Genomic DNA, 23,654 nt, shown 5'->3' on the forward strand with positions numbered 1-23,654 from the left:
CCTTCTAATGCTGCTCTCAGAAAGTCTGGGGAAGGCCCTGTGGATCTCCTCCATGCGAATTCTCCGAGGCCTGTGAGGGCTCTTCCAAAACTGCCTATATATAAATACTTGGAGGAATTCATGGATATAATTCTTTGCCTTTTTAGAGTTGGGGGCAGGAACTTCACCCAGTGGGCACTGCTGCCCAGCAGTAAATATATCTTTCACTTCCCTGAGAAAGTAGCCTGCTTTGGTCACCACAACCAGGAAGTCTGTCTCTGCCATCTGATGTGGGTATATGGGAGCCCGAAAAAGTTTGTTTTCCAAAGCCTGTAAGAACTGTCCTGCATGGAGTTGCCCCAGGAAGGGTGAGGATGAACAGAACACAAGGTTCCCATATTTGTAGGCAGGAGGCCCAGTGTCTTTTCCATTTTTCTTTTTGTAATAGTTCTGGATCTGGGAAGCCATTCCAATCTGGTTTAAGAATGGCGGATTCTCCTCACTCCATTCAACCAGAATGAGATCTCCATCCTGCCCACTCAAGTCCTGAATTGTCTTCATAAAAAACATGTGACCTCCCCCTGAGGCCTGCAGCTCCCGCTCCCGATGCTGGGCTTTCTTTTGGATGTGACAAGTCAAGTCATGGACAGGGTGGGGCCCTTTGCCTAGCCACCTGACTCGTGGTCGATGAAGCAGAGAGAGTTGTTCAGCTCCCATGTGGGTAGGGAAGAGACTGGAGTGTAGCTTCAGTGCTGGAAGTGAATGCTGAATTATGGGGTCCTTGAAGAAAACATGAAGACCATGTTGCTGGGGGAAGTAAAATTCATCATTGGATAGGTTCCAGGGATCCTTGGCTTTCAGCTGGGCTGGTGTCTGCTTAGCCTTATCCTCTTGCTTGATGCCACATCTCTGCAGCATTTGACTCTTCTCAGAAAGCTGCTTCTGGGCTGGGGACTCTACTTCTTCAGGCTCCTCGATATCAAACAGCAGGAGGTTCTCATCATCTGGGTCAATGGTGAGGACTGGAGGATACAGTGGCTTAGGCATAGCTTGGGCATCCCAAATAATGTTGTCCTCCCATTGGCTATGGATGAGGGCTTCACTCTCAGGGACGAAAATGGACCCGCCAGGCTGAGAAGGGTCACAGGTACCTGTTTTGAATGATTTGGTATTCTCAGAGGGAATCCATCCTGCCAGAGCGACTTTTTGGGCATCAGGGACGTAATTTTGCATGTCTCTGTTATCCCAAATTATGTCATCTTCCCAGGACTTCTGAGTGACCATCAGAAAGTTTTCATCCTTCAGCAAGGGGTGGTCTGTTTGGGTTGTCTCCTCTTCTTCTGGTGATTTTTCTCGAAGTCGAAATCCATAATCAAAACCTCTCCCATGGGGAGGGACCCCCAGCACGTCATACCAAAGTTTGGCAGGGCCATACCGCCATAGGGCTACCTCCTCTGAGTGAGGGTCCTGGGAACAGTCAGACAATTGAGAGACAGGCTGGGGGACTACTGGAGCCATCATTTTTATCTCATCATCTGTTAGGCATTCCTCTGGGCCTGGTGATCTTACTTTCTGGGGGCCCCCCAGGGTAGGGTTTGGGGGACACTGTGCCTTCTGTTTTTTCCTCTTTCTCAGCCTCCTTCTAACCTCCTGCCACACAGTTGGTATCTTCTGGTTCTCAAAGAGTCGAGAGAAACGAAGAGTCTTTCCATGCCTAAATTCTGGCCAGAGATCTGTGACTGTTGGTGTGCTGGTGTCCTTCAGGCTGAGGCCCCAGGGATCTCCATGATCCGGTTCCTTCTCCTTATTTTCAATCTTCTTCTCAGAGCTGTTGGAATCCACAGACAGATCCTCTGGGGAGGAGGTATAGCTGTCTCTGGAACATAGGGTGCTGTCTTCTCCTTCCATTTGGGATGCTGCAACTTTATCCATGTGTAGAGAGAGAAGACAGAAAGTCCGTCTGTACTGGAGTAGTCCAGAGGCATAATGACTGAAATCAGCTCCAAAGCTTCCTTTTATACCTTCTTTTCAAGGAGGATTCAAGCCTCTCCAGAGGTGTGAACAAATCAGGTGGGGATGGGGGTGGAGGGCAATAAGAGGGGGGAGGTGAGGTGAGAACTCCGAATTCTTGCTAGTTCTTAGTGCTCATCCGTTTTAACACTTGCAGTGGAAATCAGACAGGTTAAGGGCCAAGCTAAAATGACAGAAACACCTGAAGGTCCTTACAAACCATTATTATTACTTTTCCATATTAGTCATGTTGCAAAAGAAAAAACAAACAAAACAAAACAATAAAAATACAGTTAAAAAAGGATGGTTCACTTTATATTCAGAGTTGATTAGTATTCTGGAGGTAAACAGCATCTTTCATCATGGGTCTTTGGAACTGTCTTAGATTACCATCTTGATCAGAGGAGCCAAGTCTTTCATTCTCACAATATTGTTGTTACTATGTACACTGTCCCCCCTCACTCATTTTACCTTACATCAGTTCATATAAGTCTTGCCATGTTTTTCTGAAATGATCTGGCTTGTCATTTCTTATAGGACCAATCATATACCACAACCTATTCAGCCATTTCCCAACTGATGGGCATCCCCCCAATTTCCAATTCTTTGCCACCACAAAAAGAGATACTATAAATATTTTTGTTCAAATAGGCCCTGTTTTCTTTTGTTTCATTTATTTTTATTAATTTTTATATTTTATATTTTTTAATATTTATTTTTTAAAAATATTTTTCTTATTTTGATAAATTTGGCTCAGGCCCCTATATATTTGAGAAATGAGGCCCTTATCAGAAAAACGCTGTAAATCACCCCTCCCCAGTTTCCTGTTTTCTTTTTCTTTTTTTAATGGAGGAGGGGGAGGCAAGGCTATTGGGGTTAAGTATTTGCCTAAGGTCACACAGCTAGTAAGTGTGTTAAGTATCTGAGGTCGGATTTGGGTCATCCTGTATCTGGGGCTGGTGCTCTACTCACTGAGCCACCTACCTGCCCCTCCTGTTTTCTTTCTAATTTTGGTTGCATTACTTTTGTTTGTGCAAAAGCTTTTTAATCTCATGTAATTAAAACAATCGATTTGACTTCTTGTAATCTTTTTCATCTCTTGTTTGGTCATAAACTCTTTTTCATAGATCTGATAGGTACATTTTCCCAAGCTCTCCTAGTTTACTTACAATATCACTTTTTATGTCTAAATCAATTATCCTTTTTGACTTTATCCTGGTATGACTTTATCCTGAAATGTTGCTCTATGCCTAGTTTCTGCCAAACTGTTTTCCAGTTTTCCTAGCAATTTTTGTTAAATGCTGAGTTCTTATCCTCGAAGCTTGGATCTTTGAGTTTATCAAATATTAGATCACTGTGGTCATTTACTACTGTGGATTGCAGACATCATCTATTCCACTGATTTCTCTGCCAATAATGGATTACTTTGATAATTATTGCTTTGTAATATAGTTTGAAATTTTGAATGACTAAGATATCTTTTTGCACAATTTATTGTTATTTTTTTCTAGCTCTATAAAATAAATCTTTTGTAGTTTGATTGTTATGAAACTGAGTAAGTAAATTAAGTTAGGTAGAACTGTCATTTTTATTATATTGGCTCAGCCTACTCAATCAATATTTCTCCAATTGTTTAGATGTTTTTATTTGTGTGAAAAGTGTATCTTGATTGTGTTCCTGTAATCCCTGGGTTTGTCTTGGGAGGTAGACTCCCATGTATTTTACATTGTTTATAATTATTTTAAGTGGAATTTCTCCTTCTGTCTCTCCCTGACAAGTTTTGTTGGTAGCGTATAGAAATGCTGATGATCTATGTGGGTTTATTTTATAACCTGCAACTCTGCTAAAGTTGTTACTTGTTTCAACTAGTTTTTCAGTTGACTCTCTAGGGTTCTGTACCATCTTATCATTGGAAAAGAGCAAATATTCTAATTCCTTCATTTTCGTTTTCTTATCTTTTTGGTATAGTTAGCAATTTTAGTGTCAAAGGCATATTTTTCTGTTTGTGCATTTTAGAAGCTATTCTCAGAAATAATCTATATTTGAAAAGTACTTTTAAAAATCAGTTTTTAACATCATCTTCCCAAATTTCCTCTAGGGGAGGGCAAGTGTCATGATTCTAATTTTACAGAAGATAGCTACTGAGGTACAAAGACCTGTCTAAGTTCAAATAACTGGGCCCAGGACTAGATATTTTCAGAATTGTAGCCCTTTTGTTCCTCCACTTGACTAGCTTACCTCTAATCAACTGATTCTTGCTTACAACATTTCCATAGAGGCAGGTTAACTAAAACTAAACTCTTAAGAAAAGTTTGAAACTTGAAATCTTTTGAACATCATTCAAATGCTATAGTAAGAGGACTCTCTGTTCCATCGGCTTGGATTACTAAACTATTTCAGAGTTTCCCTCCTCAATCAATGCCTATTCTCTCTGGTTTGATTAACTTCACAATTTCATCAATTGCTGATACCACAACCTCTCCATGCTTTCTCATCTTGTATGAGTTTTATCTGTGCATCATCATAAATGCATCTGGGGTTATCTACCAGCAAATTGAAAAGTCTCTTCTCAAAACAAAAATGAAAACAACAAACCTAAACTAAATAAATTCCTAGTTCCCCCACAACCTGATCTTCTACAGAGGGAAAACTATGCAGCAAATTAAACAGCAGAAGAAATGTTTAGCAAGAAAAATGTCTACCACATAAAAAATATAGCTCTTCTATAAATTTAGAAATGAGATCATCAATAAACCTCTATTCTCATTTAGAGGGAATAATAATATTTCCCAAAGAATATTTTATTTATGAACAGTTCTTTCTTAGATTGCACCTTACTTTCCTCTGTGATCCAGGGAAACAGACTTGCCTCCTTGTTGTTCTTTGGACAGGCCAGTCATCTTCTAACTCTGAGCTTTTTCCTGGCTGTCTCCTCAAGCCTGGAATGCTCTCCCTCTTCACTTCTGCCTCCTGAATTTGCTGGCCTCCTTGAAGTCTCAGCTGAAGTCCCATCTTCTGCAAAAATCCTTTCCCAGTTCTCCTTAATCTTAGTAACCTTTGCTCTAAGACGAGTCTAATTCATTCTGTAGAGATATCATTTGTATAACTTTTGTACATTTTGTTTCTTCCATTAGACTATTATAAGCTCCTTGAAAGCAGGGACTGCTTTTTTTCCTAAATTTAAATTTTTAAAAAAATTTTCTTTGTAGCCTCAGGGCTTAGCACAGTGCTTGGAAAACAGCAGGTGCTTAATAAATGCCAGCTGACTGACTTCTTGTGGAAACATACTAAATCCACCTCCCATCCCCACTTCTAACTTCCCAATTCTTTCTTTAGGCCACATTATATTACAAAATAATGTAAATAACTTATTTAGTCTAATATAAATAATAATAATAAAAACATACCCTTATTAATCTTTAACTATCAATTCTGAAATTGTGTCTACATTAAAATTTTTAAAAATCATTATGAAAGACCTAACCAGTTTCTACAGAGAAAGGCTCTCAATTAACTTAGGAAGGGCTCCTTCCCCCAAAAGTGATTAGGGTAAAGATAATAAAAAGAGAAGGAAAAAATATACCAATTTAATTAGCAGAAGCACCTTGCTTTACATTTATAGTGCTTTTGACCAGTTGGAAAGTAGAATCCTTAGAGGGAGTGGCTATAAAGGGATTCTCTTGGAATTTTGTCTTTTGTTTGGGAATACTATTATTAATTGTAAGGGGTAATGGCTTATGCCATTAAGACTTAGAGAGTCTTGGGAGAAACCTAGCCTCTTTTGAATTTCTCTAGCAAAGTGGCTTACAATTAATTAATTAATCAATCTCTGGCAAGTTTGTCCCCAAAATATAGAGTACAAAAGTTTTTCTTTTACATTCTATAATTTCAACATGTTCTCTGGTAACACAGAAGCATATGATATTTTTTAGGGTATGGAGTTAATATTAATAAAGAAAGCTAATGAAATGTGTCCTTGTCTCTAACACTATCAACTGCAGTTAATGTATGTATCTGTCTTAGCTTACTGTCAGACTGAAGGCTCTATGGTTAAAGTTTGTATTTTCTCCAAGGAATTCCGATGTAATAGGCAACTAATAATGAACATATTACACTATATTGTTGTACCTTGTGGCCTCTGATACTCTTTAATCTTGATGAACAAAGTCAGAGACAATTTAGTGTAATGGAAAAAGCACTGATCCAGATGTCAAGAGGCCTGACTTTTGAGTGTTGACTCTCCCACTTACTATCCATGTCATTTGTGGGCTTTGAACCTCAGTTTCCTTGTCTGTAAAATGAGGATTAAAATTACTCATACTATCAAATTTCATGGGATTGTCAGAAAAAACCCCCAGTAAATTCATATTTACAGATTACTTTATAGCTTCTAATTATTAAGAATAATTTATTTGATATTATAATTGGTGCCATGGTTGCTATATGAGCAAGAATTATTCTGTTAGATTTGAATTTTATCAAAATATTATAGTATTTAATATCAAGATATTAAAATGTTCTTGTTTTTGAAATATTAGTACTTAAGGCATTGAGCATCTTTTTACATATGTTTTCTTTCTAGGCATAAAATGAATTCCTTCTTTACCTCTTAGAATCTCTAGCTTCCTTCAGGATTTAACTCAAGGGCCAGAAGTTTTTCCTAACTTCTCTAAATTGTTAATACTTTCTCCTTCCTTAAATGATCATGGATCACATAATCTGTTTACATGTTGCTTCCCCCAGGTGAATGCATGCATCTGAAGATCAGAGACTCCAGGGACTCCTCAGTTCTCTGAGGACTTTGCACAAAGTAGGCACTTAATATTTGCAGAACTGAATTGTAATTGAAAATGCAGCCACAGAGTTTTCCTCTGCTCTAAATATCTATGGTTGCTGCAAACATTTGCAAGTTAGCACTGCCTTTTACTACATGAAGGTAGTGTGATCTTAAATGACAATACCATTTCTGGTTTTTTCCCCCTTGTTTTTTAGGGATATTGTTCATATGTTCTGTCTCAGGAGTTTGGAGTTGCTTCAGGTAAACATATTCTTTCCTTATTCCTTCCCAAATCTATTTTGGGTTTGGAATACAGCAATGCCAGCCCGAATCAATGACCTGTGTGAAGATTGTTGCTCTTTGTCTATCTTAGTTCAATAGGCTTCGTTTGAAGTTGTCAGGCTTAGGAAATCAGGTTCAAGTTTGTTCCTGGTTATTTGGGATCTTTCTTCTTGTAACACTGAGTGCTATGAATTCAACACAGATCCAAGGTGGAGAAAAATCCTCTTTGCCTCACTGGCAGTTGATTTATAGATATCAGTGGTGCCAGTAATAAGGTGGGAGAGTTTCTTATCCAATCACAGATGTGGAATGAAGCCCTGCCTGTATCTTCATCATGCATTGTTCTGAAGCTTTCTTTAGAGGTCAGATGTAAACATCAGGAACAAAGAAAGTTGTCTTATTTTTGTAGTGCCATTCTGAATCTAAGTCTCCTTGTATTTTACTTTGTTCTTATATTCTTTCACAAGATGATAACAAATCTATTGGATTGTACACTCTTGATCTAGTTATTAGGAAGCCGAGTAAGGAATAGAAATAATTAAAAGAAAAAAATGGGTGAAAGATTCCTGAAAGATGTAATTAATAAGTATCCTTTTTCCCCTCCCAGAATATAGAAGACAGAAATGTCTTTTTTATAAGTATGCAAATCATCTTTATTTGGTTTAGCATCTCTGGGAAGAAATCTTATCCAGGGAACTCAATAGGGCCAAATATTTTGGAATTGTCCCTTCTCCCTTGCTCTTCAAACCCCTGGATTTCATAGATAAGAGATTATTCTCATCTAATGAGCAGGGGGAAAATATTTACCCATTTAATACTAGGTCTTCAAAAATAGGGGAGAAAAAATGTTTAAATAGTGAGGTAATAATTCTGAACACTTACTTTTTAAGTACAAAGAACACTTCATAAAATGGAGACTGCGACACTTTTTAGCTTAAAGACACAGCCACAGACATCGTTAATGCCAGCTAATTATAATTCATAATTTTCCTAGCTACCTTTTGAAAACTCAATTACACTTATTTAGAAGAATTAGAATTGACTTGCATAGGGAAATTATATGTTCTTAGTTTCAGTCTGGCTAGCATTATTCTAGGCACTCCAACTGTCAGAGGGGTTCTACCCAGAAAATTTTCGGAATACTGCTGACATACAACAGAGGAAAGCAGCCTTTTAAAGAGTCACTTCATTTGCCACACTGGAATGGCCAACGATACAATGGAAAAGTCCGTAAGGAGCCTATAGTAAGCAACTGAGTGGTGACAGTACTTGGCAGCGTGCAAATCATTACAGCACCCAGACCTCTTCCTCTCTAGGAGCAAAACGAAAGCTTTTAAAAATATCCAGTTTTTAAAGAAGCCTGTATTAATGAAGGCTTGGCCAGAAGGACTGCTGAGATGATCCACATTACAGGCTGAGTCAGACTAGGCAAAAACTCTCAGCATTCTGTGGCTAAAGAACAAATTCGGCAATTCTGTCTGAGTTTACACCAAGAAGCCCTGTCCCTCTTCTTCTTTCTGTGTTCTTCCCCTTCCCCTTCCCCATCTTAATATTTATTAAATGTTTCCTTTTAACAGTCAGTTAAATGGTCAAATATGTGACAAGCCACTGAAAGTGAAAAAATTGAGATAAAAGTAGGAACCCAGTCTTCTTTCTATCCATGAAAATTATTAAATTCTTTACTGAATGGTCAAAATATAACAAAAGCTTTCCTACACGCATCCTACTGTTTCCTAAGAGAACACCAAGTGCAAGGCAGGTTTGAAAAATACCAACAAAAATACACTGTAAGTTAGGGTTATGTCTCTATCAGAATGACTAGTTTATCTTTCAGCTTGAGGAATGTCAGCCAGTCACAGTTTGATCTGCCAAACATCGAAACTTAAGATTTTCTTTGCACGCTGTCCAAGCACCAGAATAAGATCATGACTGGACAGAAGTCTGTACCTGTGCTACAACATCTCCACTATGAACCTGCTTTTACTCTAGGCTAGCAGTATGGCTCAGTCTACTAAAAATGCTTCCCAAGTCAAAACCTCAAACACCCTTTAGATCCCCAAAACACTGAAGACAGTCTGTATGTATCTCTATAATTCTGTTCCCATCTTTGCTCTATCAAGTATATACTGATGGAGTTGTTTATAAAAATGACAGCGTAAGGCACAGAGGCCTTTTCACGACTACCTGAAAAGCCAAAATGAATTGAATGTTCACCTCCGCTGGGAACAATCTGTCAATGTGACAGGGGATCGATGTTCTTGCTTGACATCAACTAATACCTACATGCCTAAACTGTTCCCCTCTCGCTTCTATATTTGGTAGTGCTGCTAATTGCATTCTTGGATCCCTGGTGCTACTAGCAGTCACTACTATTCCACAAAACAGGAAACATTCGTGCTGACTTTAGTTCTATTGTATTGTTTGGAAATTGAATTCCAGCAGCATTTTACACTTGGTGAGAGCGGCTGAGACAGAGTTGCTGAAAACGCTGCCACAGGACGCCTTTCGTTGGGAGCTATTCCTCGATGGAATTTAATAAATATTCCTTGATGGAGAGCAGTATAATTGATTCAGCCACTTTCATTTTTATCAGCTCTGCAGGGTACCATAGCCCTCGCAGAAAACCTCTGGAAGTTGCCAAAGGTTGACAGTAAGAAGCTTTTGAAAGGATCTTGGAGAAGGGAGTGAGGAGGAAAAAGCAAGTTAATATCCATTATCATAAGCCACTTACTAAGCTTTATCGGAAATTAAATACAACCATGGATATCAACAGTGTGCAGGTCTATACATTATATGATAAGCTATGAAAAGGCCCAATATATTTAAAAAATGAAGTGCTTTCATATCAAGGAGCTTAGTGGTAATTATCAAGGTAGCAATCATTCACTACATCAAATCACATGCTTTTAATGTAATATTTACATTCGAACATCCATGTACTAATTTATCTTCAACCTGTCAAAGAGTGTGGACTCCTAGAACACAGGAGGAAAATAATATTTTTTTGTCCATTCAGAATGTTGTAACCTATGGACTTATCATTTCAAAAATTTATCTTTTAGACCTCTCTAGTGGTTCCAGTTTAACCACATTCATTATGCAAACTGCAACTATGTGCGATATTAATTTTCAATTTAGAGTTCGCTGTGTTCCATGCCACAGCCATGTAACACCATAAACAGAAATACTAGTATCAAAAAGATGGGTTTTTGTTTCTGTGTGAAATTAGGTGTCATGAGAGGAACTTCAGTTTCCCAAAGGCCATCCATCATATTATCCTCTTTCTTTTCAACTTATGTCTCAGCTTGTGCATTTGTACTGTCTTTCTCAGAAATATATACTTATGGACAAGCTCAAGATCCTTAAGTGATCCATCCAATTCTGTGTCATAAGTGGGGCAATAGATATTTTTTCATACACTTGTTATTTGTTTGTTTTTTGTGGATGGCCAGGCCAAACTCTTTTGAGAAATACTTTATTTCTTTCAGGAGGATATATATTGTTCTAGGGCTTGATGCAACCAGCACAATGTCATCTGCAAAAGAGTATTTGGAGGTCCTCACCATCCACAGCCCCTCCATACCTTTCCAGTCTTATACCTTACACTTCTTACATATTCTGTGATCCAGTGACATTTCGCTCTTTGCTATTCATCAAACAAAGCACTCTTATCTCTCTGCTCCAGGCATTTTCACTGGCTGTCCTCTATGCATGGAATTCTCTTCTTTCTGCTTCCTGATTTCCCTGGCTTCCTTGAAGTCCCAGCTAAAATCCTACTTTTTGCAGGAAGCCTTTCTTAATCTGTTTTAATTCTAGTGTCTTCCGTTTGTTGATTATTTCCAACTTATTCTGCATACAGCCTGTTGCTACATGTTGTCTCCCCCATCAGACTGTGAGCTCCTTGCAAGCAGGGACTAGCTCTGTATCTCCAGAGCTTAGTAAAGTGCCTGGAACATAGTAGGCGCTAATAAATGTTTGTTCATACACCGTAAGGTGTGCTGGATTTCCTCCACTATTGAATTTATTAAACATTAAGTATATACCAAGCAACCAGAAAAACTTAGTCTGCTTTCAAAGAACCTACATTCAAATTTAAGAAGGCAGGATATAAAAAAATTTTCAGGGTGGATGGCAAAACTCTGAAGTTCTAAGTACGAAACAGCAGATCATATGGCAAGGCTCAGGGACCTTTGGGTTATATCAGCAGATCAGATGACAGTGCTGGGTGTCTGCTTAGTGCAGGGGCAGAGCAGAGAATAAGGCCTGGTGATCCTCACTGGGAGGAACAGAGTTTGTGATTTCCATCTTATCCAAGCCACATAAAGAGTCAAGAAGCTCTGACTAGGTTCTTGTCCTCTGGCTAGAATACATAGCAAAAGAGGAAGGCAAGTGGGGAGAGAATCCCTGGTGGAGACAAACACCTTGGGTGAGCATATGCTGACCTCCTTTACCTCTCCTGATATTGACGATCAGAGAGCTAGTGAACAAAGATATTTCTGTTGTCATGTCTTTCAAGGGATTTCGAATGGTTTTGATGTATGAATGGGAAATAAATTGTTCAAGAAAGCATTTCACTCTACTGATTCAAATTATTTTTCATAATCAATCAAAGCGGTAGGATCTTGCACTCTTTCAGTCAAACTGTGAGACAGCAAAGATGTGGTTTGTTTTATATCACTTGTGAATATTACTTGTGAAAGCTGGTTTTCTAATAATAACCTTATTGAGGATGCCCTTGATGTGTGCTCTCAGAAACATTTGGTACAGGTGAGAAAGTAAGCATAATGTATCGGAGTTGATGATATCCTCTCTCTGTGTATGTATTAATAAGGTCTAAGACTTCCCCCACTTTTGTTATCTTTCTGTCTTTAAGCTACTTTGTGAATTGATGCGTCAGACTCCAAGAAATTTCCTCACAACCACGTTGCCACCAGCATGGCCCTCCTCTCTGTCTAATCTGACTGGTTTTTTTCCTTAATGCCATTTCTACATCTTCTGTAAACCCACTTGGGGCTATAAGGTTAGGGGCCAAGTAATGTGACTTGTTTTTGATGGTGAAGACAGAAAGGTGAATGATGAATTTCTCAAGGTTGGCCAAGAAAAGAAGATGTCTGGAGTGCTTTTGGTGAAGAGCAAGCTCCATTAAGACTAGAGCCCATATCCAAAAAATTGAAGTCCCTATCACTACTACATCCTGCTTCTGTGTGTTTGTAATTTTTTGACTTAATTCCTCATCTATTTCCCCTTTCCATTCAACTGCCTGTAGTATATAAATGGCTGCTGTTCTTGCTTCTACTTTCACTGACCTTAACTCAGCTTCTCTATATCAGGCTTTATCCCCTCTGGTTCCTCAAATTCCACATATGAATATGTCTCCTTAATGTACAGAACACTTTATTTCACCTGCTCCCTCCCTACTCCCTTCCTGATCCTTCCAAAGAGACATTCCAGTCACTGGTCTATTGGTTCATCTCATCAAATGTTAGGGATAACACTGAGATAAAATCTTCCATCTTCTGTTAGGATCTCTAGCTTACCTTGCTAGTTACAATAGAAAGTTGAATTTTGTGTCATAGGACCAAGATTCAAATCCCAATTCTGTTATTTCCTACTTGGACGACCTTGGGCAAGTACCTTAAGCACCATGGGCCTAAGTGTTCTCAAGTATCAAATGAGGGATCTGGAATAAATGGCCCATAACTAACCTTCCAGCTCTAAATCTTTGGTCCTAATATATTTGAACCCTGAGATTCCTGGTTCTTTTGTTAAAATTTTATCTACTGTGAACTTTGTGACTCTTTACTGATCTTTCTATGTTGTAGTTATTTTCTGTTGTATCCAGTTTGATAGAAATCAGCAGTCAATTTTCTCCCTTTTTCCTTCCTTTTCAATTTAAAGACCTTTTAATTAAGTTGCAATTCATTTGTATTCCAACTTCAGAATTTGTCCTTGACTAGATTTCTTGCGGTTACACTCTCCCACTTACTGGAATGCCTGTGAAGGTAACTGGTGGAGACTGCCAAGAGATGCTAAAGCTGCTGCCATTCGGAGAGAACTTTGTGGATCCTGGAATGTTCACCGGGGGAGTAGCCTGTCAAGAGCAAAAACAGAGAAAGATACAAAGGAAAAGTCTTCTTCACACAGAAAAACTGTCACTACCAATTTAGAGCCTCAGAGATGAAGTCAGAACTATATTAATATCTTAAACTAATTATCTACTAGGGCGGGGGTAAACACAGCAAAAGGGAGTAGGTGCAGAGAATTCTTTTCCCATGTCTACTTAACAGCTCTAGGGGATAAAAGGGAGACAATGTTCAATTTTTGGTTTCTAAAAAGAACAAAAAAAAAAGGTACCTGGTAAAAATGTCAAGATTTTCTGTCTAGACTATAACCATGAAAAAAAAAAGCAGAGATGTTAAAATTTCCACTTTAAACAAGTGCAAATAATTTGTGTCAGGTTATATTATTCTTTCTCCCCAAACAATAAAAAAAAAAAAAACCACAGGGAAGGAATTTGATTGTTCCAGAGAAGTTAATGATCAACTTTGAGCTACTGTTCTTCCAGAAAGCACTATAATTAGGCGAGGCAAAACAATGGGCTGAATGAGTTAATTGAAAGGAGAGACTGAACCACCCCCTCAAGCTTCTACCTCTGACCTCATAAATACCAAGATTTCACCCAGCCAAAGGGGCCCTTCCTAGCATGCTTACTGCCCATTTTGAAGACTATATGTGAGGTCATACATTTGAGTGGCAGGAAGATACTGTCTGTCATTCCTGCTTCCTTCTCCACTGACAGCTTAATTTAGTACCAAGAAGTTAAGGAAAAATCTAGGGAGGAACTGTTCTCTAAGAATCCTGGAGAAAACTCCTAAGATGTGTCTTTTGTTGTGCTTGTTTAAAGAAAAGGAACTAAAGAATATTGGTTACTAAGCTGTAGTAGTAAAGAAAATCATGACCCAAAATGCTGCCATTCTGTAAACATCAGATCATAATGTAACTGTGTTGAGCTAAGACCTTGGGTAAGCATTCTCACCTGGTAAGCATGGTCAGTATGTACGAGGTAGAGGGTGGTAGGAGCTGATTGGCTCAGAGGCGTCATCAATTTCGGCTCCGTTTTGGCACATGGAGTTTCAGTACGGCTGGAATCCAAGGTGGGGAATGTTGGAGGAGACACCAAGGATTGAGAGGGAGAAACTGGGGAAAGGTTGCTGAGCCCATCAGCTACTGAGTCTGTATTGAGTTTGATCTCTGTGTAGTAAAAATCTTCTTCTCCATCACTGTAGTCTGAGTCACCTATGCGTCTGGAGGAAAAGCAAAAACAATTTTTACCAATGATTCATGTTTATAGGGTGCTTTTAAGGTCCCCCCCCCCAAAAAAAAGACTTCTGTGAGGAGGGTGAAGGAATTATGTAGTTGGCAGGGAGCAAGTTTTGAGGTCAGGAAGACCAGAATTTTAAATCTGCCTCTGATATTTACTAGCTGTGTGGCACTGAGCAGGTCACAACTTCTTTTTTAACTGTAGTTTCTTCATTTGTTAGATGGGAATAATAACCTTCACAATGACAGATAAATAATAATAAATAGTTTATCATTTAAGTTAATTTGTAAATTAAAATTATCTTGAATAATCTAAAGATATTTTAAAATCCATATTTTAAAATTATTATTAAACCTTTAAAATAACAGAATAGAATAATATATATAAAAACATTTATATAAGATATAATAATTTTGTTGTTGTTCAGTTGTTTTAGTCAAGTCCAATTTTTTGTGACCCCATCTGGAATTTTCTTGGCAAAGATACTGGAGTGGTTTGCCATTTCCTTCTTCAGCTCATTTTACAGATGAAGAAACTGAGGCAAACAGGGTTAAATAACTTGCTCAGGGTCACACAGCTAGTAAGTATCTGAGACTGAATTTGAACTCAGGTCCTTCAGAACTGTTGCTCTACTGGCTTTACCATCTAGCTTCCCTATTAATGATAAATAAGCAAGTAAATAAACTCTTACCTTGCAGGATTATTTATGAAGCTCAAAGAAGACAAGTACTTTGCAAAGCTTAAAGTACTAACAAAAGTCAGTTATTATTGTTATAATCACTTCCCCCTTCCTTCCTCTGTCTCTCCTCCCTCCCTCTCCCACTTCACAGATGAGAAAACTGAGGTGCACAAACATTAGGGTCACAAAGCTAGTATGGGTCAGATCAAGGACGGGAACCCAGACCTCTCAGCACCCAGGCCAGTAGTTGCTTTTCGTAACAACATATTAACTCACATTTCTATAGCCCTTTAAAGTTTACAAACACTCTTCCTACAATTCGTCCTGTGGGGTAAATGGTGCAAATACTAGAATACCCATTTTACAGGTGAGGAAACAGCATGAGAGAGCTGAAATGACTTACCTAGTTTACAAAGCTTAAACACTCCTAGTTCAGAACACCATGTTGCCTCTTCTTCACATTTACATTTCTTTATATGCAAACATCCGTATGCTGTAAATTTTCTGTCCTTCAACTTCTGAACAATACTGCAGACCACTTTACCAAAAGGCAGAGAGCCTAACAAAAATCCTTGTGCTCCAGACTGTTGCTTGATTTCTATAACGTTCATTAACTTTTTTATTAACTGCTTTGAGCCACACTGTTTTGAAATTTTCTTTTATCCTCTCAAAACCTGTCTACTACTGATAGGGTGATATTTTACATCATAAGCCAGTCATTTATTCTTATTTATCTAAATGAACTACAATGACTGACTGACAGATTCATTCATTCATGCTATAGTTAAAATGCTTAAATTAATACCTTGTTTAAGCAACTAGAAACTAATGTTAATGTGCACTTTGGTAAAAAGAAAAATTTATGAAAAGAATCTGTAAACAAACTATGTTAAAAATAGTTAATATTTCTGTATGTTTTTAAGGTTTACAAAGCACTTTACTCATGTTCTCTCATTTGATGACCTCAACTGCCCTAGAGGTAACTACTATTATTCTTCCTACTTTGCTGGTAAGGAAAGTAAAAGAGATTAGACAACTTGCCCATATTCACACAGCTACTGAAGGTGTCTGAGACAAGATTTAAACTTGTATCTTCCTGACTCTAAGTTAGCAACAACAACAAACATTTATGTGCTTATTATGTGTTCAACACTATATTAAACCCTGAGGCTACAAAGAAAGGCGAAAATAGTCCTTTCCCTAAAGGAATGTACATCCTAACGAGGGAACTATGGCACTTTACCACGGTACCACGTAGGTGAAAGGGGTGTCTTACCCAAGATGAATGGTTCTGATGTGTTTCTGGATTCCAGCAGCTGTGCTCAGTACCTTCCCACAGTTTTTCCAAAGGCATTTGAACATTACCTTCATGGAGTTCTATAATGTGAAAAGAAAATTGTATTTAAAACTAGTTTGTTAACATTTTCCATGTCTTCAGATTTTTCTTTCACTAAAAAACAAATAAACACCTACAGCCTTTCCATCTTTATTATTGGAGCATACAGAACATTGGTGTGAATGTGGCAGAAAGATGCCTGTGGAACTATCATTTTTTTTAAACAAAGTTTTAAAGATGCCTTTTTAAAAAATGTCAGAGCAATTCCTCATTATATTCTTCAACTCCCCCTCCCCAGACCTCCAGTTGCACCTTTCTTTATAACAAGGAAAAACAGTTAAGCCAAACACCTGACAAAGTAACTAGGTATGGAAATACATGCCCCCCCCCCCCCCCCACCTCCCACCCTGCCTCCCACTCTCTACCAAGAGGATCATGGTATCCTAGAAGCAGGCTTGGAAGGGAACATGGAGAGGTCAACCAGTCCAGTAGTGTCAAACTCAAATAGAAACAGATTCCTACCCCTTGAAAAATGCCTTAGAAAAATCACAAATTAACATGATCTGTGCTGTATTGCGTTTTTGTTTATTTTGTTAAACATTTCCTAATTATGTTTTAATCTAGTTCCTTGCCTCACTCTTTTACTGCCAGGTTGTAGGTGTGACAACTCTAACCTGGTCCATCCCTCCATTTTACCGGGAAAGAAGGCATGTTTCATATCTATCCATCGAGACCCTTACTCATTTGAAAACATCATACACATCTCCATATACTTAGTGTCCCTGTGATCTTGGACATGTCTCCACATTCTTTGATTACTGAACTCAGAATCAAAGGATCTGAATTTGAGTCCTGCTACTTAATATGTCTTTCAGCAGACCGCTTAATCCACTTAGTAAACTGGAAATAGTTGTATATGCACTACCTACCTTACAGGGTTTTTCGAGGATCCAGCCAGCTAACAAGCATTAAGTGCTTGCTCTGTGCCAGGCTAACCCCCAATCTGATGATGTGCTTCTATATCTATAAGATACCCTATAATATAAATGATTATAAGTGAGGTCACCTGTGTAGTGGCCTTTGAGTCAGGACAATCTGGTTTTAGGTCCCGCCTGTGGGATGATATGATTCTATGGCTACAAAATACATTGTGAACATAAGTTAATTTAAGTGTTGGTAGTTTAGTGGCCTTTGAGCCAGGAAAACCTGATAATCCATACGATCCTGGACAAGTCATTTGACCTTTTGGAGACCTAGGCAATTTCTTAAGACTATAAACTATCAACATTGGTGGCTTCCTCTTATTGAACTTCCTACCCCAATTACATCATAGGACTGGAGCCCAAAGAGTTAGGTTAATAATCTTTGAATTGCTGATATCATCGCATGGCTAGAAATATGAGCTACATAAAAAGAAATAACCAACAACTCCTCGTAGAACACTCCTGAAGTGTTTCCTGGAGTGAAATCCCACTGATGATAAGGCTATACAATGGAGAATCTTCTTTCCCTTGGTTATATTTCTTGTGAAAAATAGTTGATAGAACAAGAAATCAAAGAAAGGAAATTTCCTTGATTGAAAATAAAAAACAAAAACAGTAAAGACAGGGACTTCCATCTCCAATGGAACGTCCCAAAGGTTTAGGAAATGATAAAAGTCTTTGGAGACTCACACGGCTGAGGTTGGCTGCACTCTCCTGGAAATGCTTGCTTTGGGCCCTGCTGGCTGAGGACAATGTGCAGAAACACATGGCTTCCATCTGCCAAAGCAGATTAGTTATGTCTGAAGCAACACACCATTCATAAAGAGCTTTGCAAGACTAGTGGCCCACTCTTTTCAAGAGGCCCTATTCTTGAAGCTGGCACACTCACAGTACAGTAATGTAGCTATTCCTTAGCCCTCTCCAAGCTTCAATGCATTACAAACAGCTTGTTGACTAATCCCCCTGAAATGTGCAGTATTTAGCTACAACAGCCACTAGAGCTGGGAATTGTTAAAGGTAGCTGTGGGACAAAGACACGATTAGGTGATTTCAAAGTACAAGATCCTTATGAGTCTGTTTATTGTGAGAAGAGATTCTGGAATCCGAGGTTCCTTAGTCTCCTCATACTGTTGATCTGAATACATGTACGATAATAGGAGCAAACAGGAAAAGGGAGGTTAAAATCCTCCTCATGTGGGCTTTGAAAAAGAATCCTATTTTTAGCTTACTTCTTTATTCAAAGTGTGGTATGAAACTTTACATAGCAACATCAATTAATGAATTATCACACTCTGATGGTTTCGGTTCATTTTCCAGATGGTAAAACTACAATAGAGGAAATACGTCTTGCCCCAAGGAGTTGATGAATCAATTAGAACTCATATTCCAACCTGTTGTCAGATGATGGAGTCACACTTTAAAAAAATCACAGACACATAAAACCTTAGAGCTGGAAGGTTACTCAGTGATTAATTAATCCCACTCCTTCCATTTTATAGATGAAGAAAATAATAATGCATTGGCACAGTCCATTTTCAAAATGTGCTCATAGATGTTTCCTCATTGGACCCTCATGACTACCCTAGATAATATTTTAAAGGTTTTACAGATGAGGAAATTAAGATGCAGAGAGAAGAAACTGTTTATTCAAAGTCATATGGATAAGAAAACAGGAAGGATGCAAAAAAAAAAAGACAGAAACGCTTTCTTAGGTAAAACGGTGCAGTCAAGTTAGTTGTGGAACAGCTTCCTGTGTATAAGAGACTTTTGTTTGGGGTCTAACCCTGCCAACTGGCAAATGTGATGACAAAGTGGGTATGCCCTTCTGTGCCAGGAAAAAGAGAATCATTTATAAGAACAGCTGTCTCTTGCCTTTATAATATCTCAAGTCATGTCAGGGCTTCAGTTGGCATGGAGAAAAATGTACATTTCTCATGTCTTTGTCCTTGGCATGAGAAAAGGAAACATGACTAATCTTTTTCCCCTTGATTTTGTTCCTCAATATTCAACCAAATCAAAAAGATGCATTCGCACGGAAACTTCCAAAGAAATAGACCACAGGACTCTCTTTACTTAATCCCCACACTGATGAAAACCTTAATAATAACCTCTTTTCTCATTTTTTTTTCTTTTTTGAGTCTGCATCTCCCTATCTTGCCTAGTTGGAAATGCAAAGGTCACTCCTGGGTCTGATATCAATACTGACGGGCATGGAGGTTTTGTCCTGCTTCATTTCTAGGTTGGGCTCGTTTGGCTTGGTGACCCTCCACTCCTGAGAACTAGTGAGCTTGCCCCCTGGCTTTTGCTCTACTGCAGCTTGGAACTCCTGAACTCAAGCAATCCATAGCCTCTGCCTCCCCAGCAGTAGAAACTAGAGATGTGCCACCCTACCTGACATAACTATTTGTATGTGGTTGTTACTGTTCAGTTGTGTCTGACTCTTCATGACCCTATTTGGGGTTTTCTTGGTAAATATATTGGAGTAATTTGCCATTTCCTTCCCAGCTCATTTTACAGATGAGGAAACTGAGGCAAACAGCATTAAGTGGACTTGTCCAGGGTCACACAACTAGTAAGTGTCTGAGGCCACATTTCAACTCAAGCCCCAAAACAAGAAGGGTGCTCTTTACTTGCTATACAAGTTAGAATCTGTCCCAGGTCAAAAACAATTTGAAAGCTTAAAGAAATGCAATCATGGGATGTCAGAGCTAGAAGGGCTTTTCTTAGAGATCATTTGAGTCCAACATACTCTTTGTACAAATAAGAAAACTGAGGCCCTAGAAAGGTAAGTGAGGTCTCACAGTAAGTTGATAGCAAAGCTGAGACTGGGACCTATGTCTCTTGAGTTCCTCAGGATTTCAGGAGAGATGGTAAGTGTGGACAAGATGTTATTTATTTGCTTGTTGGTCCTAAAGACCTGAAAGAATCTGTGTCCTTTTCTTGGGACAAGTAAATAGCACTTTAAAAAACCTATTCATCTATTTTAAAACATTGGGAAATATTAGATAGTACATTTGCCTGGCTAATTTAGTCAAACCACTTGCATATAAAAATGACCACTTTCTTGTGGAATTAACTACAGGTTGTTTGTCATAGATATTTCACATTTCATATAATGCTTGATATTTTGTAAATTAGCTGCTTTGTGAAGCATCCACAGCAAACCCAAATCTCAGGTTGGCTTCTTCTTTGTAAAAGAATGCTTTTACCATTTAGGTTGTACACAGTCAAGGAGTGAAAGAAGATTTTTATCATTAGAACTAGTATGGAAAATCTGCTGCTGAAAAATGTGCACAAGGTACTCCAGACTGAGAAATTACTTTTGGATATTCTGTAACCATCACACCCCTCTCTCAGAACAAATAATGGAAAGCAGATTATATGCACAATACCAAATTCTGTTTATACAACTACATGGCAGTTTCACTGATTTTCAAAGGAATCATAAAAGCAATCTTAAAAAAAAAACCTTTTAGTATTAGGTAAAAAAAAAAATCCATTTTTGAAAGGTATCTAAAAAATATTAGTTCAGTTTCTAGTGTGAGGAGAACAAAACCTGTCCTTTCAATAAAGATGGAGAAAGTTTATGGTTTTGCCTCTAGTTTTCTTTTTTTTTCTCCTTTATTCTTAAGTTTGCAAAGGTGAATACCTTATTTTATTTCCCACATCATCACCAGTAAGGTGACTTTTAAAAATTCTGTACAGAATTCTGTATAGAAATGTCTTATAGACTACTAGCTGTGTGACCCTGGGGAAATCACTTAACCCTATTTGCCTCAGTTTCCTCATCTGTAAAATGAGCTGGAAAAGGAAATAGCAAAGTATCTTTGCCAAGAAAATCCCAAACGGGGTTGTGAAGAGTCATTACTGAAAAGAGTGAACAACATCTTACAGTGAAACAAAGCTCCACACATGGTTACTTCCTCAAATAAGTTTGGGGCATAAAAGTCATCTTCAATTTGATTTTTATAATCTTACTAACTTTGGGCTAATAGACTTTCCACAAGAAAGTGTTGCTTTGGGACTCTCATTTTTAAGTGAAAGCATGGATTTACTACATCTGTTACTTGGGAGTACAGGCTTGCTTAAATTTCACTAAGCTACAGCCACCTACAGATGGCTCAAACATAGCCTGCGTCTGCAGATAAACTAGTGGCTGTTTGTTATGCTGAAATAAATCAAACTGGGGAAAGGAAGAACAGGAAGGACGGGCTAAATAAACAGCTATCAAATTTCCGCATGGGCCATGGTGGCCAAAACAACCCAAGTTGGCAGCGTCCAAGCGCCCAGGTTCATGACTGCTGCTCCCTGGCTGCTTCATCCTTGGCTAGTTAATCATACTTTCAGAGACGTTAGGAAAAATGAAACCTATTATCTAATGCATGGAGCGATCTCTGAAAATGTAGTTTAACCAAAAGACGCCAAACCCCAAGTCTGTAATGAAGTCAGCAAAACTGCTGAATGGTACTTAAGGAAAGGTCTTCATCTCTCTGTCATACTGCATCCTCAATAACCTCCGTGATTAGTCACATGAGATTGGCTTAACAATTCATCTAAAAAAACAAACAAAACACAATAAAGGAGGAAACAAATCTCATGTTAAGACTGACACATGACTGGCATTTAATAGCAAGCATCTATATAAGCATCTTGTGGTTTACAAAGTACTTTATAAAAATCTATTCTCGTAATATCTTTGGGAAAGATAGCTTACATTATTCCCATTTTTACAGATTAGGAAACTGAGGCACATGGGTTGAATAACTTGTCCAGGGTCACACAGCTGTTAAGTGTCTGAGGCTGGATTCGAACTAAAGTTTTCCTGAACTCAGGTCCAGCATCCTATTCACTGCACTACCTCACTGACTCATGACATACAGTTGGATGAACAGTTCAGTGAGTTAGAATATCAGTTTATAGATCAAAAATTGGCACTGCAGATAGACAAAGGATTGGGCCCAGAACTGAACAGGAGGAAAAGAAAAGACCGGATAGCATCTGTGAAATTATGCAGTGACTTTAAGAATCCCAAGCTGTTCCCCAATACAAAAGGATATCTTTTTAATACAAATATTCTCTTGGTGAGGCTGCATGATTATGAATCTTGGAATGCCATAATTTTCAAGAAATCAAAATTATGGGCAACCCCAAGATCAGTGGAAAGATGTATGATGGGAATAACAGGCTGTATGTCTTGAGTGTGGGGACTGTTGTGAGAATTTTACCTTTATGTCCCCTTTATCTACAGCACCTAGTACTATACAGTGACCTGCACAGAATAAGTACTAACAAAATGCTAACTGAATTACAGAATTAAATTAAAATAGTAAGTTTTACCATATATCTAACAATGATTTATGTACATGAGGAAGTATAAGGGATTTTTCTGGGGGGAGTATGCCTTGTGATTTCTTCAGGGTGGGGAAATTCCTAATGTGGAATTTCATTTCACCAGCACTTGAATGGCTGTTGTACCTATCTCTCTCTACCTTATAGTCTTAAAGACTTTTTTGGGGTTTCTGATGGTCAAGTGACTTGCCCTTTGACACATGACTAGAACGTATACAAGACAGGACTAGAATTCAAGTCTTAGTGACCATAAGTCTGGCTCTCTAGTCACTACGCTCTGCTGTATAAAGGAGATCACTCAGGAAATGTAAGCACAGAAAAGGGGCTGTGCTGGTCATGAAGGGAAAGTAAGGAATGCCAGATGCTCTTCACTGGATTAAAATTAAATTTATATAAAATAAAAAATTTATTTTTTAAAAATAAAATCATAGTTTAAATTCTGTTGGGGGAAGTCAGCCCAAGAAAGATGTGAAAATAAAGAGCAGTGCTACAAACACAAATGATCCCACTGGAGAAAAAAAAATAGGAGTTGTGTAAAGAAAACAAGGTGGAAGCATAGAGAAATCCCTGACCAACCTGGACTTTTATAGAGATATATCGGGAAGATGGATACTTAGGGCAGATACCTGAAAATTAACACAATCTAAGAGTGATAAAGTCATGTAAGAATAGTTTTGAGAGTGTAAACAAAGCTGAGGCTACTGATAAATGGCAAGGGTCACAAAGAACATTTTTAGGTATTTGGGGAGCAAGGTGATCAATAGGGGAAAAGATCACGGCAGAGGGTGGGTAAGATGATGATAACAGATTCTCTGCCAAGGAGAATAATTTTTAAACTAGGAAGGTGAAAATTAAAATGGCTAACAGAGAGTTAAAGTAAAAGATAAGAATTATAAGATGTTAAGAGTTTGCCTAGATGCTCTCAGTTAATTCAAGCT

The 23,654-nt window shown here is 38.3% G+C and overlaps 1 protein-coding gene across 2 annotated transcripts in view; it reads right to left on the reverse strand.

Annotated features, from left to right (window-relative positions):
• The window catches only part of ZNF704 (zinc finger protein 704), a 362,117-nt gene that overhangs the window by 28,110 nt on the left and 310,353 nt on the right, over positions 1-23,654 (reverse strand). For both annotated transcript variants that reach the window (XM_072604950.1, XM_072604951.1), the window contains exons 5-7: positions 16,325-16,425; positions 14,085-14,352; positions 13,035-13,139 (exon numbers count right to left, since the gene is read on the reverse strand). In XM_072604950.1, the coding sequence (XP_072461051.1) occupies positions 13,035-13,139; positions 14,085-14,352; positions 16,325-16,425 (474 nt within the window). The remainder of the gene's footprint in view (positions 1-13,034; positions 13,140-14,084; positions 14,353-16,324; positions 16,426-23,654) is intronic.

Source organism: Notamacropus eugenii, chromosome 4 (assembly GCF_028372415.1).
Source record: "Notamacropus eugenii isolate mMacEug1 chromosome 4, mMacEug1.pri_v2, whole genome shotgun sequence".
Taxonomy (NCBI): domain Eukaryota; kingdom Metazoa; phylum Chordata; class Mammalia; order Diprotodontia; family Macropodidae; genus Notamacropus; species Notamacropus eugenii.